Source organism: Nicotiana tabacum, chromosome 8 (genome assembly GCF_000715075.1).
Source record: "Nicotiana tabacum cultivar K326 chromosome 8, ASM71507v2, whole genome shotgun sequence".
In the NCBI taxonomy this organism is placed as follows: domain Eukaryota; kingdom Viridiplantae; phylum Streptophyta; class Magnoliopsida; order Solanales; family Solanaceae; genus Nicotiana; species Nicotiana tabacum.
The window spans coordinates 151,935,646-151,954,850 of record NC_134087.1 but is presented as its reverse complement, the minus strand read 5'-3'; the positions used below and the strand labels follow the sequence as shown (position 1 = coordinate 151,954,850).

The 19,205-nt window shown below is 38.7% G+C and overlaps 1 protein-coding gene across 1 annotated transcript; it reads left to right on the top strand.

Annotated features, from left to right (window-relative positions):
• The first annotated feature begins 1,774 nt into the window (after positions 1-1,774).
• LOC142163356 (uncharacterized) lies at positions 1,775-3,180 on the top strand. The gene is made up of 4 exons (XM_075220631.1): positions 1,775-1,861; positions 1,950-2,085; positions 2,157-2,300; positions 2,891-3,180. Exons 1-4 carry the CDS (start codon positions 1,775-1,777, stop codon positions 3,178-3,180), a joined length of 657 nt encoding a protein of 218 aa, XP_075076732.1.
• The last annotated feature ends 16,025 nt before the right edge of the window (positions 3,181-19,205 follow it).

Genomic DNA, 19,205 nt, shown 5'->3' with positions numbered 1-19,205 from the left:
TTGTGTTGTTTGCCCTTTTTTTGGGTCTTGAATCTTGAGAGAACCTTGAGAGGATGTTCCTAGGGATATAAGGTCTGAAAATAGGGAGAAGAAATGACTTAAAACGGGTTGGAGGCATCCTATATAGGTCCAAACATCTTAAACCGCCTTAGTGGGCCCCATAGAGAGGTGCTTGGCGCAGTCTCGCAAAAACGCAAATATCTCTCTACTCCGAGATCGTATCGATGAACGGTTAAATGAGTTGGAAACTAGACTCATAGATATTTAATTTGGTTGGTATATCACCCCGTAATTCCTTGTAGATTAGGAGAAAAGATTAGAAATATTTGACCTAATGTTTAAGTAAAATTATGAACCTAAGTTGCGACAACTTTTGTCGACTTTTGTTTCATAACTCGTTTGACTTCAAGACTTATGATACGGATATTATATGGTTAAAATACCTTAATAAATGAACTCTTTATTGTATTAAGCACCGCTAGATTACCTGAAAATACGAGTTACAACAACCTTGATTCATTTAACTTCTAATACTTGTTAATCACCCTTATACACTCTTGTATCACTTAAGACCAGTAGGATTGACTTGTTATCATCTCAAAGATAATTCCTTCTTGGATTTATGTTAACTAATATATGGCATGAACTAACACATGTGGATATGGGTTGTAACAGAATCATCTCTAGGACCTTCCAATCGTGTGAGATAGATCAAAATCGGGCGAGTGAGAGGGGAGGGGAATCTCGCGTGGGAAAATCCGTTAGAACGGTGAGAGGAGGGATGGGGGAACGCGTGGGTTGTGGATTTGAGGTTCACTCGCCATGGATTTGGACAGGATTAAGGTTGCATTCGGATGTTCTTGGGAGAAGAAGCACAGTCGCGGCTGGGATTAGGGGTCTGGGGGAGTTGGTCGATTGATTGGCTTCTGAGTGTATATGGACGGGTTGGGTTGGCGGGTGTGGGCGGGTTATTGAGAAGGGGGGTTGGGCTCAATTTAAAAAGAAGAAGGGTTTTGGGTATTTGGGCTGATCCGAAATTGGGCACTATTTGGGTATAGGATTTGAGTTAAATTGAGATGGGCTCAATTTTGTTCTTGCTTGCTTTCCTCTCTTCTTTTATCTATTCTTGTATATTGTTTTCCACTTTGTAATTTTGTATTTATTTTTCTGATTTTATAAAATTGTAACAATTAAAATAAAGTCCTAATATATTTCAAAACTAGACTAATTAAATTCTAAAATTATTAAAAACCTATTTTACGCCAAATTTGTGATTAGAACAATTAAAATGCGAAAGTGAGCTATTTTGTAATTTTTCATGTTTGGTTCTAAAACAAACTAACCCCTAATCGGTCCTAAAATATAAAATTATATCCTAAATGCAAATGCATATTTTTGTGTTTTATATGAATTAACATGCACAAATAAAATGCAACCATTATCAGAAAATGATACCAAAATGCACAAAAAATTGTAAAAATAAGGAAAAATTATTTTGTTGGAATTTTGGGAATTATTCATATATAGGGCAAAAATCACGTGCTCACACATACAAACCTGATTCTCTTGCCTAATAAGAAAGAGATGACTACATTCTTAGATGTGAGGCCAATTAGCTTGAGCAACTTCATCAATAAATTATTCTCAAGGGTGATTCATGAAATGTTGGTTAGCTTACTTCCTAGTTTAGTTTCAGATGAGCAGGTAGGCTTTGTAGGGGAGAAGCATAGTTGAAAATATTCTATTAACCCAAGAGATCATTACTGACATTAGAATGAGAACAAAGGCTAGACCAAATGTGGTGATTAAGCTAGACATAACAAAAGCTTATGATAGGTTATCCTGGTTGTTCTTAACTAAGGTGTTAAGGAAGATGGGGTTTAATGAAAGATTCATTGGCTTGGTGTATGGTATTGTACAATTGATATTTTGTGTTACTCAATGGACAGGCAAACGATTTCTTCAAATCAAGTAGGGGTGTCAAGCAAGGAGATCCATTATCTCCTACTCTCTTTATCCTAGCAGCTCAAGTTTTATCAAGGGGATTGAATGTCTTGCATATGAACTTATATATCTACGAATATGGTATGCTTAAATGGAGTCCCAAGATAAATCATCTTGCTTATGCAGATGATATATTATCTTCTCATCCTCAGATGCAACATCTCTACAGTTGATCATAGAAGTTATAAATGAATATGAGGAGGCTTTTGTGCAACTAATAAACAAGTCCAAATCAGCTGTATATTTGCACCATTCGGCTAGTGATGAAGTGGTTGACAAAGTTCAGAGAATCACAGGTATTAGCGAGCAGGAATTCCCTTTCACATATTTAGGGTGTCCAATATTTTATACTAGGAGGAAGATGAATCATTATCAAGGGCTAATTAATAAGGTGTTGGACAAGTTACAATCATGGAAGGGGAAATTATTATCAATAGGAGGACGAATAGTGTTGATATCCATTGTTTTTTAAAGCATGCCTATTTATTTGCTCTCAACTGTAAATGCTCCTGGATTTGTGATCAACAAGTTGCATAAGCATTTTACTAGGTTCTTTTGAGTAACTCAGTGGATGGAAGAAGTAGGCACTAGTCTTCTTGGGATACTTTATGTATTCCACAGGAGGAAGGGGTGTAGGATCTAGGTCCTTACATGATGTTTCTAAGGCACTCTTTTGTAAATTGTGTAGAATTTTGGAACAAAACCTTCTCTATGGAGTTCTTTTAGTGTCAAAAATACTGTAAGAAGATGCATGCAATGGTAGTTCCATGGTGGGTTGGTTCTCATGTATAGAGAAAGATGCTAGAATGTAGGGATCATATAGAACATCAAATAGGTTGGCATCCAAAGATGGGATCATCTTTATTTTGGTTCAAAAATTGGGCAGGTCTGGGTGATCTTTACTTGGTTACTCCACCTGGATTTTATTATGATGAAACTGTCCAGAATGTAGGTGATGTGGTGCAAAATGATACGTGGAGTGTTACAAAGCTTCACCAGATTCTTCCGCAGGAAATTGCTTCACACATAATTGACAATATTCTGCCTCCTTTGGTGCATGATGTTTTGGATAAACCATTATGGATGCTTAAAACAAGAGGGCAATTTAGTGTTAAATCAACATGGGAATATTTGAGGAAAAGAAAGGAACCTTGCAATGCATACAAGATGATTTGAGTGAAAGGGCTGCCATTTAAAATTTCATTTTTCATGTGGAGAGTATGGAGGAATAGGTTGGCTTTGGATGATTATTTTAGAAGATTGGGTTATTATGGCCTCAAGATGTTGGTTTGTGCCAACCCATAGGAAGAAACCTTTCATCATATCTTTCAGATTATATGCAGCTAGGAAGGTATGGCATTATTTTATATCATGGGCAGGAATAAGTTTGGAGGGCTTGTCCTTCCATTAGGCTATTGTTTGATGTTGGACTGCCAGTGTAGTTCCTTGACTACAACCTATCATGCAAGCACTTCCATCCATTATTGTGTGGGAGCTTTGGAACGTAGAAATGGCAACAAATATAGGAAGGCAGTAACAATTATTAGTCATATTTCAGGTTGCTTCATCTCTACAATCACTAGTAAAGTTAAGAAAGCCAAGCCCTCTAAAGGTACCTCATAACTGGTCGGAACTGCTGCAAGTAATGGAGAATTATACATATGCCTTGAAGATCACTAAGGTAATTTGGGAATACCCTACTCCAGGATGGATTAAAGTGAATAAGGATGGGGCTTCTAGGGGAAATCCAAGAAGGAGTTCAATTGGTTTTGTGTTGGGGAATGAAGAAGGTGATGTAGTATATGCGTGTGGGAAAGAGATTCAAGAGGGGACAAATACAGAGGCTGAAGCTCGGACAGTATTAGAAGCGTTGAGGTACTGCTTGCACCATGATTATATGCTTATTCTGCTGCAAACTGATTCAATGGTGATGAAAAATGTTCTTGAAGGATCGTGGACTTGCCCATCGAATGTAGCTGTTTATGTGAAGGAGATCAAGGAGTTGATAACTGGATGTAACATCTAGATATCACACACACTTAGGGAAGGAAATAAATTGGCGGATCACTTAGCAAACTATGCATTTGATGTAGGCTCTATAGTATGTCATGAATTCATGGAATTGGATGTTATAGGAATAAAGATTATAAATACTGATAAGTTGCAATATCCATATTTGAGGATCAAAGCTACAAGGAGATAGGAAAGAAGAGGAACATGAGGACAAGGGAAATCTGGAGTAAGGGGATTACACTTGCATCTTGTTCAAATTCTTATGGAGAAGAACATGGTGATCTTTGTTCATACTAACCTTGTTTTATTTTTTGCAGGAAACGTTACTGTGTCCATGCCTTGCCATGTACTACGAATTCAATAGGTGGTATTATCACCAAGTTCTCATTCTCTTGAAGGAATAGTTGTGGTAAGAACAAGCATAGAATTGATGGAGCTACATTTGCTAAGGATAGTTGTTGATACTACACGCAAGGGAAGAATACAAACCAGAAGTTCCACAGCAACAAACATGAGAGGTATATGGTTTTGGTTTTCAAACCAGAAGTTGAAGATGGCCATTTGTGCTACAAAAGAAGATCACGCATGGGCTTTATGAATGAGAGTGTAGCTTGGCTATATTCTAAAGTACTTTTTCTTATTGTACATAGGCTACATCATGCAATATCATTATTGAGTATCATGCTCAATTCTGATAATATGGTCTATGTAAGTGTGAAAGTTTATTTCTTTTATTTTGTAAGACCTCCTGACAGTTATTTTTCGCATTTCTAGATATATATAGAAACTAGCCAAGGCACTCTGCCTAGTGAATTGCTTAACAAAAAACATACAAGGATAAGCTCACGTAGTCATACAAAAAGATTATTCATGTATCATAGAGAACACACAATCAAATTTAGGCATAATAGAAGCCTAGAATCTAGTCCGGTCACATTTCATACATAGCACTCGCATATACGCTCGTCACTTTGCATATATGTTGCTTACACACATAACGATTAGATAAATAAGATCCAATCCAAAGGGTTATTCTCTCACACAAGATTAAGCTAGATACTTACCTCAAAAAATCCAAATCAACCCTCTAAAATCGACTTTCCCTTAGAAATCACCTCTAACCGGCTCAAATCTAGTCAAAAATAGCTCAATAACGCCAAACAGTGGTATAGAAATCAATTACAAATAATAAAGCTTTAATCTTTATTCAACTTTCAAAAAGTCCCAAAATAATAACCTGGGCTCACATGGTCAAATCCTGAGCCAACGAGTAGATTCTGACTATCCATAACCCTATGAGTCCATATATGTTTTTAGATTTTAAAACAAAGTTCAAATCTAGCTCAAAATCCTAATTTTTATTTTCTTAAATTCTAGGGAAAATCCCAATTTCCCTCAAAATTCTATGTTTTCAGCGTTAGTATCCAGGTGAATTCTTGAAATAATACTAGAAATGTATAAAAATTACTTACCCCAAAGTCTGGTATGAAATCTCTAAGCCAAAATCGCCTCTCTCTAGTCTAGGGTTCAAAATAATAGATAATGATCCTAAATCCAAAATATCTCAATAAAAAATAGTTGTAGGTGTTGCATTTGTGAACAGAGGTTCGCAAATGCGAGAAAAGGCTCGTAAAAGCGAGCTTAGTCCTAGAACAGTAGACTTCACAATTGCAACCAATTTGCAAATGCGACCAATTGTTGCAAATACAAAACACCCTTTGCAAAATGTGGAAATCGCAATTTAACACCAAATGTGAAGCTGGCCTTCACAACCAAATATCATAAATACGATCAGCATACCACAAATACGGACCTTGCAAATACGAGCAAACCATCACAAAATGCAATGTCTGCAGCACCAACAAGTCTTCCAAATTCTAAAATCAATCCGAAATCAATTCAAAACTTACCTAAGCCCTTCGGGCCCCACTCTGAACGTCCATACAAGTATACATGTTAAGACTCTAAACACATACCCGGTCGTGATGGAGTCTCTTGTGAAGACAAGGCTAGCCGACACAACACCCTATTGAATTAACAGATAATAATTCATAATTAAGCCATTAATAATGATCAATCCCATAATAAAGTGAAATATATCAACTGTGGAAAACCAAACACAGCCCGACATCGGGGTGTCACCAGTCATGAGCATATAACATAGTCTAAGTGTATGAAAGAGTTTATACAATCTATTACATAACTAGAACAAGGGAAATAAAATAGGAGAGAGAAACACTGGGCTGCGAACGCCGAGCAGCTACCTAGTGGACTCCGAATAGCCTGCTGAGCAATCAACTCTCACTGGCGGGACATGAATCTCCTGAATCTGCATACAGGGTGCAGGGAGTAAAGTGAGTACTCAACTCAGTGAGTAATAACAATAAATGAAGACTGAGCGATAAGAAATCACGTAAAACACAACAATATGCTATAAAAAGGTAGTGTAAAATAAATAAAAGGCAATAAAATAGTGAAATCTTATAAAAGTTCCTAAGTTCAGTATAAGCTCCTTTAAAACACCTTCTTAACAGTTAAACGAGTAAGTGAGAAGCAGCTAGAAAATATAAACACGTAAATTCCGCCGCTCGAGAACAATGTCAATAGAATTAGCCCCTCGGCCAATAACAATAGAACAACACCATCCTCTCGGGCTATATCTCATATCACAATGGGTACCCGTGCTCACTGGGGGTATACAGACTCCAGGAGGGGCCCCTTACGGCCCAAGCGCAAAATCAAGCCATCTCGTGGCATAAACAATAGGCTCTCGGCCTCATATCAAGCCACCTTGTGGCGTATAACTCAGGCCCTCGGCCTCATAATTATAACCAGTACAACATTACTGCGGCGTGCAGACCAATCCCATAAAAATCCTTACAACACCGGCCCTCGGCCCTACTCAGTCAGAAATCTCTAAAAGCCACTCAGGCACAGTAAAATATGATGCTCAGCCCAAAATATCATTTAAAGTGTTAAAAATAGGGTAAGCATGGTTGAGTTATGAAAACAGTATAATATAGCATGACTGAGTACAGATATAAAATCAAAATAGTGAGGAAATAGCAATAAAAATCCCCTAAGGGTCCAAATAGTTGGCACGAGGCCCAAATATGGCATTTAGCCCAAAACATGATGATAGCAAACAGTTTTCAATCAAATACGCGGTAAAGCAGTCATTCGGGATGGACTAAGTCATAATCTCCAATGGTGCACAGCCCCACGCTCGTTATCTAGCGTGCGCGTCACCTCAATATAGCACAACGATGTGAAATCCGGGATTTCATACCTTCAGGACAACATTTACAATCATTACTCACCTCTATCCGATCAAAACTCTAGCCCGCGATGCCCTTGCCTCTCGAATCGGCCTCCGGATGCTCCAAATCTAACCAAAATCTGTGCAAAACCATCAAAATATGCTAAGGGAACAAAACCCACTCGAAAGAAATCAACTTATAACACAAATCTTGAAATTGGCCAAACCCGACCCCGGGACCCACGTCTCGGATTCTGATAAAAATTACATTAATAGACTCCTTATCACTCCCCTATTTTATTCATATCAAAATCACCAAAATCCAACCACAAATGATCCCTCAAATCGCTAATTTTAGGTCTCCAATTACAAGCCCTAGTTCTTCAATATTAGGCTTAAATTCCATGATTAATTAGGTAGAAATCACATTAGGATCGAATATTAAGTCCATAAATCTTACCTCCAAGTGTTTCCCTTTAATTCCCTCTTTAATTCTTTTCAAAAAGCTCCAAAATCGCTCAAAATGGTGAAAGTTAGACCCAAAATCTCGGACAATGGCGATCCTTCTTCGCGAACACGGTCAATCCCTCGCGTTTGCAAAGCACAAACTTAGGTTGACCAAAAATCCTTCTTACGCGAACGCGATGACACCCTTGTGAACGCGATGCCTCAGCAGCTCCACCATCGCAAACACATCTACTATCTTGCGAATGCGATGCTTCCTGACTCCAACCCTTCGCGAACGCGGGACCTCACTCGCGAATACAAAGACCAACTCTTTAGCCTCTCATGCTAACCCTTCGCGAACGCGAGGGCCCACTCGCGAACGCGAAGGCCAACTGGTCTGCAACACACACAACAGTTTTCTGCAACTTTCTACAACTTGAAATGGTCCATTTAACCACCCGAAACTCACCCGAGGCCCTCGTGACCTCAACCAAACATGCCAACATATCCCATAACATCATTCAAACTTGTTCCAACCTTCAGAACGCTCAAACCAACATCAAAACACCAAATTCGCATCGAATTCAAACCTAAGGATTCTAAAATCTTCTAAATTCCGCTTTCGATCAAAAAGTCTATCAAACCACGTCTGAATGTCCTAAAATTTTGCACACACATCCCAAATGATACAACGGACTTACTGCAAATTTCGGAATTCCATTCTGACCCCTATATCAAAATCTCACCTATCAACCGGAAAACACCAAAATTCTAATTTCGCCAATTCAAGCCTAAATATACTTCGTACCTCCAAAACACATTCCAATAACACTCCTAAGCCCCAAATAACCTCCCGAAGTTATCTGAACCATCAGAACTCACATCCGAGCCCTTTAACACATAAGTCAACTCCCGGTTGACTTTTCCAACTTAAGCTTACTCAAAAGAGACTAAGTGTCTCAAACCTTACCAAAACCTCTCTGAATCCGAGCCAACCAACCAAATAACACAAAATACAGTTGAACAAAGCAGAAATGGGGGAAACAGAGTGGTAACTCATGAAACGGCCGGCCGGGTCGTTACATCCTCCCCCTCTTAAACAAACATTCGTCCTCAAACGAGTCAAGAAACATACCTGAAGCCTCAAACAGGTGAGGATATCTGATCCGCATCTCCCGCTCGGTCTCCCAGGTGGCCTCCTCCACGGGCCGACCACTCCACTGCACTTTCACTGAAGCTATATCCTTTGACCTCAACCTTCGAACCTGATGCCCCAAAATAGCTACTAGCTCCACATCATAAGTCAAATCATCATCTAACTAAACCGTGCTGAAATCCAAAACATGAGACGGATCCGCAATATACTTCCGGAGCATAGAAACATGAAATACCGGATGCACACTCGACAAGCTGTGTGGCAAAGCAAGCTCATAAGCCACCTCCCCAATCCTCCGAAGCACCTCAAAAGGCCCAATGAACCGAGGAATCAATTTACCATTCTTCCCAAATCTCATAACACCCTTCATGGTTGAAACCTTCAACAGAACCTTCTCACCAACCATGTAGGACACATCCCGAACCTTCCTGTCAGCATAACTCTTTTGTCTCGACTACGCTGCACGAAGCCTCTCCTGAATCACCTTCACTTTTTCTAAAGCATCCTACACCAAGTCTGTCCCCAATAGCCTAGCCTCACTGGCTCAAACCAACAAACTGGAGATCTGCATCGCCTCCCATACAAAGCCTCATATGGAGCCATCTGAATACTCGACTGATAGCTGTTGTTATAAGCAAACTCCACGAGCGGCAGAAACTGATCCCATGACCCTCCGAAATTAATAACACAAGAACGCAACATGTCCTCCAATATTTGAATAGTGTGCTTGGACTGCCCATCCGTATGAGAGTGAAAAGCTGTCCTCAACTCAACCTGAGTACCCAACTCTCGCTGCACAGACCTCTAAAACTGCGAAGTAAACTGAGTGTTCCTATCTGACATGATGGAGAATAGGACTCCATGCAAACGAACAATCTACCAGATATAGATCTCTGACAACAACTCTGAAGAATAAGTAGTACACACAGGAATGAAGTGCACGGACTTGGTCAGCCGATCCACAATCACCCAAATAGCATCAAACTTCATCAAAGTCCGTGGGATCCCAACTACAAAGTCCATGGTGATCCGCTCCTACTTCCACTCTGGAATATCCATCTGCTGAAGCAAGCCACCCGGTCACTAATGCTCATATTTCACCTGCTGACAATTGAGACACCGAGCTACAAATCCCATAATATCCTTCTTCATTCTTCTCCACCAATAATGATATCTCAGATCCTGATATATCTTCACGGCACCTAGATGGATGGAATACCGCGAGCTATGGGCCTCATCCAGAATCGACTCCCGACGCCCATCTACATTGGGCACACATATCCGGCCTTGCATCCACAACACCCCATCATCACCAATAGTCACATCTCTGGCATCATCGTGCTGAACTCTGTCCTTAAGTACAAGCAAATGAGGATCATCATACTGGCTCTCTAAACAGGGTAGTTCTTCTCATGGGGGCTTCAATTGGCGAGAAGCATAAGCAATAACTCTACCCTCCTGCATCATCATATACCCAATACCAACTCTCAAAGCATCACAATACATGGTATATAAACCTGAAGCTGATGGCAAAAGTAACACTGGAGTTGTGGTCAAGGCTTTCTTGAGCTTCTGAAAGCTCTCCTCATACTTGTCCGACCACATGAATGAAGCACCCTTCTGAGTCAACTTGGTCAAGGGCGATACGATAGATGAGAATCGCTGAACAAACCGACGGTAGTAACCCGTCAAACCAAGAAAGTTGCGTATCTCTGTGGCTGAAGACGGTCTGGGCCAACTTCGAACCGCCTCTATCTTCTTCAGATCAACATGAATACCCTCGCTGGACACCACGTGCCCCAAGAAAGCCACTGAACTGAGCCATAACTCACACTTGGAGAACATTGCATAAAGTTTCTCCTCCCTCAATCTCTGCAACACAACTCTCAAATGCTCTGCGTGCTCCTCCTGACTACACGAATACACCCGAATGTCATCAATGAAAACTATGACGAACGAGTCGAGATAAGGCTAGAACACGCTGTACATAAAATGCATGAACACTGCTAGGGCATTGGTCAGCCCAAAAGACATCACCATGAACTCATAATGACCAATCGGGTCCTGAATGTCACAACCCAAATCGATGGGCCACGACGGGCACCCGGTACCTTACTCAACCGAGTACCAACGTAACATATCTTTCTTATTACATCATCATATACACGTGACATACGGTCCTAATAGGACAACATGATCTTTTACAAACACGGAACATAGGCCGACAAGGCCGCACAATCTTTCACCTACACAACATATGTCTACAAGCCTCTAAGAGTACATAAATATCATAAAGATCGGGACAGAGTCCCACCATACCACACAATACACGTCTAAATCATACTAACTAAACACGCAACTCCGAAGCAAATGGAGCGCACCAACATCTTCTGCTGAGCTGATAGCCTACTTGGAGGGCTCTCGACCTATCTATCTGGACCTGCGGGCATGAAATGCAGCGTCCCCTTGCAAAAGGGATGTCAATACGAGTAATGTACCGAGTATGTAAGGCATATAAATAAGTACATAAGAGACATTGAAGAAATATAGAGTACATGACTCAACCTGTAAGTCTGGATAACTTTGTAAATCATAAATTACTTTTAGCGTCATGCATATGCATATGAATGTCATGTCGTGTATAGGTACACGTTTTATAATATCATCAGCCTCTGTGGGCATCCCATCATATCATATCGGCCACCGTGGGCAAAAATCATCATCGTATACCACCTGATTAGGTGGTGGTGCGTATATAACGCCGTAACCTTTCCCATATCCCATATACATATATATACATACATATACGTGTATATAATGCCGTTTGAATGATATTTCAGCCGCTTTGGGCAACATCATCAACATATACCAGCTGATTAGGTGGTGGTGCGTATATAACGTTGTAACCTTTTCTCATATCCCATATACATATATTTAAATATATATGCATATATAACGCCATTTGGTCATGGGTCAATGCACATGTATAAATGAGTTAAATGCATGAAAAATACATAATAATCTCGATGTTCCTTCTGGATGAACTTTTCCAACTGCGTATTATTCTGAGACCCATGAACAGAAGATAATAATAATCCTCATAGGGAATCAAGAATATAGACACCCCTACTATTTATATGAATAGAGTAATTAATAGAAACTGTGTATTTGCTCGTTTCTTTAGTATAATTTGGATCATGCCATAAGAAAGAAAGAAAGGAGAGCCTTAACATACTTGATATTCTGTGTCTGGCCAAAATCAGTGTACTCGATAATGTCTCTTATGTGCAAGAGACCAATTAATGCCAAAATAAAAATATCTGATCTCTCATCCCTTTATCACTAATTCTTTGCCCCTGTCAAAAGAGAGATATTTTCCTCTACACCATAAATCATATGTTTCCTTAATTCTTCCAAGATTTCCAAGAGATTACCTCAGAAAAAGATGAAGTTACGTGGGTTTAAAAAGGTAAGAAATAATGCCCAACCTCCTTGGCTTCTAACAGAGAAAAGAACATGTCCTTTGTGTTAATAAAAAGTAAGTAATGGACAATTTTCTTAAGGAATCTTTGTTGCTAAGTAAAGAAAGAAACTTACATTTAAAAGAAGCTCATATCTACAAATGCAAGGCTAACATTTTTGGATCTTGTTTGTGTCGGAAAATGACTAGAAATGATGTGTCTTGGTACTACACATCATACTTGCTACCTAACTTTATGTGGCTACTTAGTCATTTGCATTAATAGTGGCCTATTGCCACGTTTTAGGGGGATTCTTTGATCTTATCTGATAATTTAATCAATTAATTAGGTAATATCCTGCTACCCGATAATTAACTAATTACCTGCATAATTGAGAATTATTCCCACTTACTTAAAATACTACTAACTTTTCACACACCTTATACACCTTACTACCATGGTCATGTGGCACCCCGTATGACACTAGTCCATAAATACCGAGTATTTTAGCTCAGGACGTATTTTATCCCAACATGCCAAACTTGGATGAAAATTCATTTTCTTTGACTTGCTTCCCCTCTCAATTCACGAATTTACTTATCACATTGTTTGAAATAGCATAATGCTTAAAATCTAAAAATAATCCCATCCCCGAACTTACATCGATTAACTTACGATGAAACTTTAATATACGAAAATGCAGGATGTAACATCATTCCCCCCTTTGGAACATTCGTCCTCGAATGTTGACTAGTGCTCTTATCATTTTCATAGCCTATGTCTTCCGAATACTTTATTACTCTCCTTGCCATCTGGGTAACTGTTCTGTGATTAAATCCAAAGGCTAGAGCATTCCCTCCTTTAGGCATCTTTCTCACACCATGACTTGTAATCGAATTCCTTCCAATCTTGTAATTGTTGCTACCTTCAATCATGCAGCCTCTACGATACTAACGTTGTAAGTGTGCCTATGCGATTCTTCTTTCATTTTTCCTTCAGATTTTATCCAATCTCTAGGCCTTACTTTGTAAACATATACAGGGCTTAATAGGATGCCTTTCTGGGTATCTATAGGTGTACTGAAGTTCTTCGCTCGATACTTTGTAGAACTTGCGAATATAGTTATATCTTATTTCATAGACCTAGTTATCCATTCGCGTGACTTTACCGCATCTATGTAGGTCATACTATACCATAATTCTTACTTCGCTTTATCGTTACTGAGGTTTGCAACCAACTCCAGGTTACTCTTCGTTGCTCATCATATATTCATAAAGCTAAGTCTTTTAACACTTCTTCATTACTGCTCATTTTAAGACTGATGGCTTAATCTCAACTCGTAATTTGTAACTTTTATCCATCCATTGTCGATTAACCTCAATATTGATCTACAATCTTCCATTGATAACTTGAAACTTCTTACGTAATACATTTCTACTAGGGCTTATGTTGCATCGAGGAATCTTTGAAGTGGTTTTCCTGATCCACTTAGCGCTGATACTGTAATGCAATAACCGTATTCTATAGCATCCCAAAGTGGGTATTTTAATCCCGTACAATTCATGAATCCCTTTTCTTTTTCTCTTTTTTTTTAAAATCAATAATCAATCAAAGGCCCAAACGTCATCCTTTATCTATCACAATTACACCTTTATTCTACTATTAGGGCAATATTCCATCTCTTCTAAATGATACTTATGAAGAGTAACTTCTTTGAGTCCATTTAGGCTATACTGAGCTTACTATAACATAGAGAAGCCATTAGCTCCCTTGTTTTCATAGGCCTAATCCTGAGGACTAATCCATTCTCGTCACCTTCTCACTCGCCTTTTCTTATCCTTACTCCTGTCTTTGTAAAACCTTGTCGCTCTACCATACTTTAGCTTGCAACCTATACATATCTATTTATACTACTTGCAAGCTTTCTTCAACTTGCTTGCACTATAGATTTCCTTGTGTTATTTCGGAACATCAAGCAAGACATCACATCATCTCTAACTCTTCTATATTCATTTAACTACACTTCTCGATACGTAGAAACAATAGGCTGGAGATATGCCACTAACGATGCCGCTATCATTCCTGGATATTGAATCCCCATGCTTATAACCTTCTATCCGAAGTGTGGACTATTCACAACTTTTTGCATTTTAGTACCTCGTACGCTGTTCACTTTTACCTTACTTACTTAAAATCTCGTATCATATCTTCTATCTCTTTCATAATCTCCCTTCCACCTAGGTGTAATTCACGTCCATAACTTGAAGCTCTATTATAATACTCGCACCGCTGGTACATACACAATCCAATGGGAGCTTCGTATTGACTTCTTATGAGGCTGGTACTTCTTCTAACTGGCTTCCCTGTAGAGCCATTATAGATTATGGTTGTTGTGATATTTCTCTTGAACATATGATATTAAGAGCAATTCTGTCATGTTCTCAAGCATAACTTCTCTAATTTTTCTAGGTTCATTAATCAGACTCCTGATTTACTTAGGTGATGTAATCCTTTAGTTTCCTCTTCCTTCTGATTAGCCTTTATGTAGGCTTAAGCTATCTTCCGATTCGTGGCTCATAGTATTAGTTATTACCTTAGCCATTCATGGGAATTATGGAATATCCATGATACAATCTTCTAACAATTCAACCCTTTATCTATGCCCCGACTAAATTCTTTCTTTTAACTTATACCGAAGTCTTCTATGGTCGTATGATTGTCAACAAATATGTTGCATAGATAATGCTCCAAAATATTGAGTGTATCCATAACGTACTAACCCTAGATCATTGATCAAATAATTCTTTCATTCTGTCTTAGCTTTCTTTCAACGTAAGCTATTACTTTTCCTAGTCTTTCTGCCCCCTTGTTGCGTCTATACTTAGCTTATCTTAGTGCCCACACTTGTCAGAGTTTTCATACAACTCATATGATCTCGAATATTATTTTTAATTCTTACTTCCCGTTCATTAGCCACGGTAGGTGCCATTTTCCTTTGGAATGCTTACAATGTTGTTATGAGATTATTGTTACAAGACCATTTCCTCTTTAGGTCGTTGTGCTTAGGTTGAAGCCTTTTTTCTTATCTCCTCAACTAGTCTTTTGTTGTAGTATTTAGGGAGAACCTTGACTCTCGTAAAGCTGTGAGCTTATTACGGACCTTTTTTTTGATGTCCTTACTTGCCTATAATCATTTGTAGTTGCTTACTTCCATGTCCTTATGCTTGTATGGTTGCTTCTGAACTGATATTTTGACTGCCTTCCCAGTGACACTTTCTTTTATCCCCATAACACTCATACGGTACCTTTAACTACCCCGACTCTTGTTTGAATATATCTCAAGTATTATAATGATATTCTCTGAGGCTGAATTCTCCATGTTAGGTTCTCCTATGTTTATCTTACACGATCTGATGACTCGTCTATAACCTCATGTTTAGCCATAACTGAGATCTTCCTGACCAATTACTAACTGCTCGTTCGCCTATTCTCATGTCAATATTCCTCGTAGTCTTTCTTGGGTTATTTACTTTGTTTTAACTTACGTCTTGCACTGCTCCTTATTTATTAATAACATCTCGGGCAGGAACCTTTACTTCCTCTCCTTGACGTCGTGCTTGCACAATATTCTTGAATCGTAACATATCTATAAGATCTGGATAAGTGCCATCTCATTCCATTCTTCCTTTACCATTCCATAGTCACTAGAACTACTTAATTTTGACTTAATGCCACAAACTCCATATTCCCCCTTTAAGGGAATACTAAAAGTTGAAGCCACGAGGATCTACCTATAGATGTTTTACCTCTTCATCTTTGGCGTCGTTTCTCAACATCAATGATCCTTACTCGCCTTGCGATAATCCTTCTGTACCAAGGATGACAAATTCCCTTACCCGCGAGGGTGACACTTAGCGTAACTGGCACATACAGTCTCTTAAGCTTAACTTTTCTCACATTGTTTGCTCTTAGGAAGTGTCTCCCTGAATGACCATTCTCTGAATTCATCATGAATTTTCTTTTCTAGTCCATTCTATTATCGCTAGAACGAAATCTAAAATTACCATGATGTCGAGTACTTTTCAATCATTCGATCCCTAATTCATATTTAGTTTATCTTGTTTACCAGCCCATACTGATTTCTATTACTCTGGGGATTAACTCTCCCCTCTGGTAGCCGCATTGGAGTCACGGACTTATTTCTCAAAGTGAGGATATAACCTTATGGCCTATACTCTTTTGCTGTCTCAAGGCATGTCACCTCTCGTCTTTTCCTTCACTTGACTATAAATTCTATCATCTTTTGAACTACCGTTGTCATCCATGTATCACATCTTACTCTTAATGCTTCATTATCTCTCTTCTTATTTCCTGCTAACATTTCTATCCATCACTTTATTCTAAAAATTTTAACAGGACGTTCCTTTGCTTTTAGCTCCTCTTGCTTTATCTACTAGCTCTTCGGGCTGCCTAACATTCTTTCTTTAATAGGGATGGAATCCATATTAAGGTACCATTTATTCTTTCAAGGCTTCCAGTGCCTATATTTATAATACTCATATCTAGCTGTATTATTTCAGAGTGTACCATTTGGGTGTCGCACAAGGAGATTTTGTTAGCACATTTACAATATCATTCGGAAATGTCAACAAACATAAGCAATCCATCCATCATATCTTTTTATACTACTTTTGTTAACCCCCATAGGGCATATCTGGAAGGGGTGTGACCAATTGTATATACCTTTGTTATTATTGAATATAACTCAAAAAGCTTATGTTCCTCTGCCTCAATTATAAACTTTGTTAACCTTCATTAACTGGGTACCTCATACCCTTTTTCACCTTGCTCCTTTTACTTGTTGAAATTGTACTTATCTTCTTAATCTCTCATTGTCCTTCACCATAAAGATGGATATGCATTCTTGCCATAAGGCTTCTTATCGGGAAGCTTACACCTTTCAGTACACCCATGATATGCTAAAGACCTCATATTTACTTATCGTAGGCATCAAACAAAAATCCAATTCCTCTGACTCATCTCTTCCACAACTATTTCTCTTTCCAACCTTCTTTCCGGATGTAGGCATCGTCTTATTATAAATAAAATAGAATTTCGGAAATTGAGTTCTTACAACTGAGCTTTACCACACGATATAGAGTAAGAATAAAGAGTGACAGTCCTAAATGCCATGTAGCCTCCTGCTTATAAGTGTGGTGCACGACACACCCATAAACAAGACTCTACTAGACACGACTTGTAGACTCCCTAGGACAGAACTGCTCTGATACCATTTCTGTCACGCCCCAAACCTGGGAGCAAGACTGGCACCCGGTGCCTCACCTATCCGACTACGTATCTTTCTTATTACATCATTATATACACGTGACATACGGGCCTAATAGGCCAATATGATCTTTTATAAAAACGAAACATAGGCCGACAAGGCCGGACAATCTTTCACGTGCACGATATATGTCTACAAGCCTCTAAGAGTACATAAATGTCATAAAGGCCGGGACAGAGTCCCTCCATACCACACAATATATGTCTAAAACATACTAACCAAACACACAACTCCGAAGCAAATGGAGCGCACCAACATCTTCCGCTGAGCTGATAGCCTACTTGGAGGGCTCTCGACCTGTCTATCTGGACCTACGGGCATGAAATACAATGTCCCCATACAAAAGGGACGTCAGTACGAATAATGTACTGAGTATGTAAGACACATAAATAAGTACATAAGAGACATGGAAGATATATAGAGTACATGACTCAACCTGTAAGTCTGGATAACTTTGTAAATTATAAATTACTTTTAGCATCATGCATATGCGTATGAATGTCATGACGTGCATAGGTACATGTTTCATAACATTATCAGCCTCTGAGGGCATCCCATCATATCATATCATCCACTGTGGGCAAAATCATCATCGTATACCAGTTGATCAGGTAGTGGTGCGTATATAACGCCATAACCTTTCCCATATCCCATATACATATATATACATACATATATACGCGTATATAACACCGTTTGAATTATATTTCAGCCACTGTGGGCAACATCATCAACATATACCAGCTGATCAGGTGGTGGTGCGTATATAATGCCGTAACCTTTTCCCATATCCCATATCCCATATACATATATTTACATATATACGCATATATAACGCCATCTGGTCATATGTCAATGCACATGTATAAATGAGTGAAATACATGAAAAATACATAATAATCTCGATATTCCTTCTAGATAAACTTTTCCAACTGCGTATTATTCTGAGACCCATGAACAGAAGATAAAAATAATTCTCATGGGGAATCAACAATATAGATACCCCTACTATTTTTATGAATAGAGTAATTTATAGAAAACTGTGTATTTGCTCGTTTCTTCAGTATAATTTGGACCATGCCAAAAGAAAGAAAGAGGGCCTTAACATACCTGATATTCTGTGTCTGGCCAAAATCAGTGTACTCGATAATGTCTCTTATGTGCAAGAGACCAATTAGTGCCAAAATAAAAATATCTGATCTCTCATTCCTTTATCACTAATGTTTTGCCCCTGTCAAAAGAGAGATATTTCCCTCTACACCAAAAATCATATGTTTCCTTAATTCTTTCAAGATTTCCAAGAGATTACCTTAGAAAAAGATGAAGTTACGTGGGTTTACAGAGGTAAGAAATAATGCCTAACCTCCTTGGCTTCTAACAGAGAAAAGAACGTGTCCATTTTGTTAATAAAAAGTAAGAAATGGACAATTTTCTTAAGGAATCGTTGTTGCTAAGTAAAGAAAGAAACTCATATCTTCTAATATTTTTGGATCTTGTTTGGTACTACACATCATACTT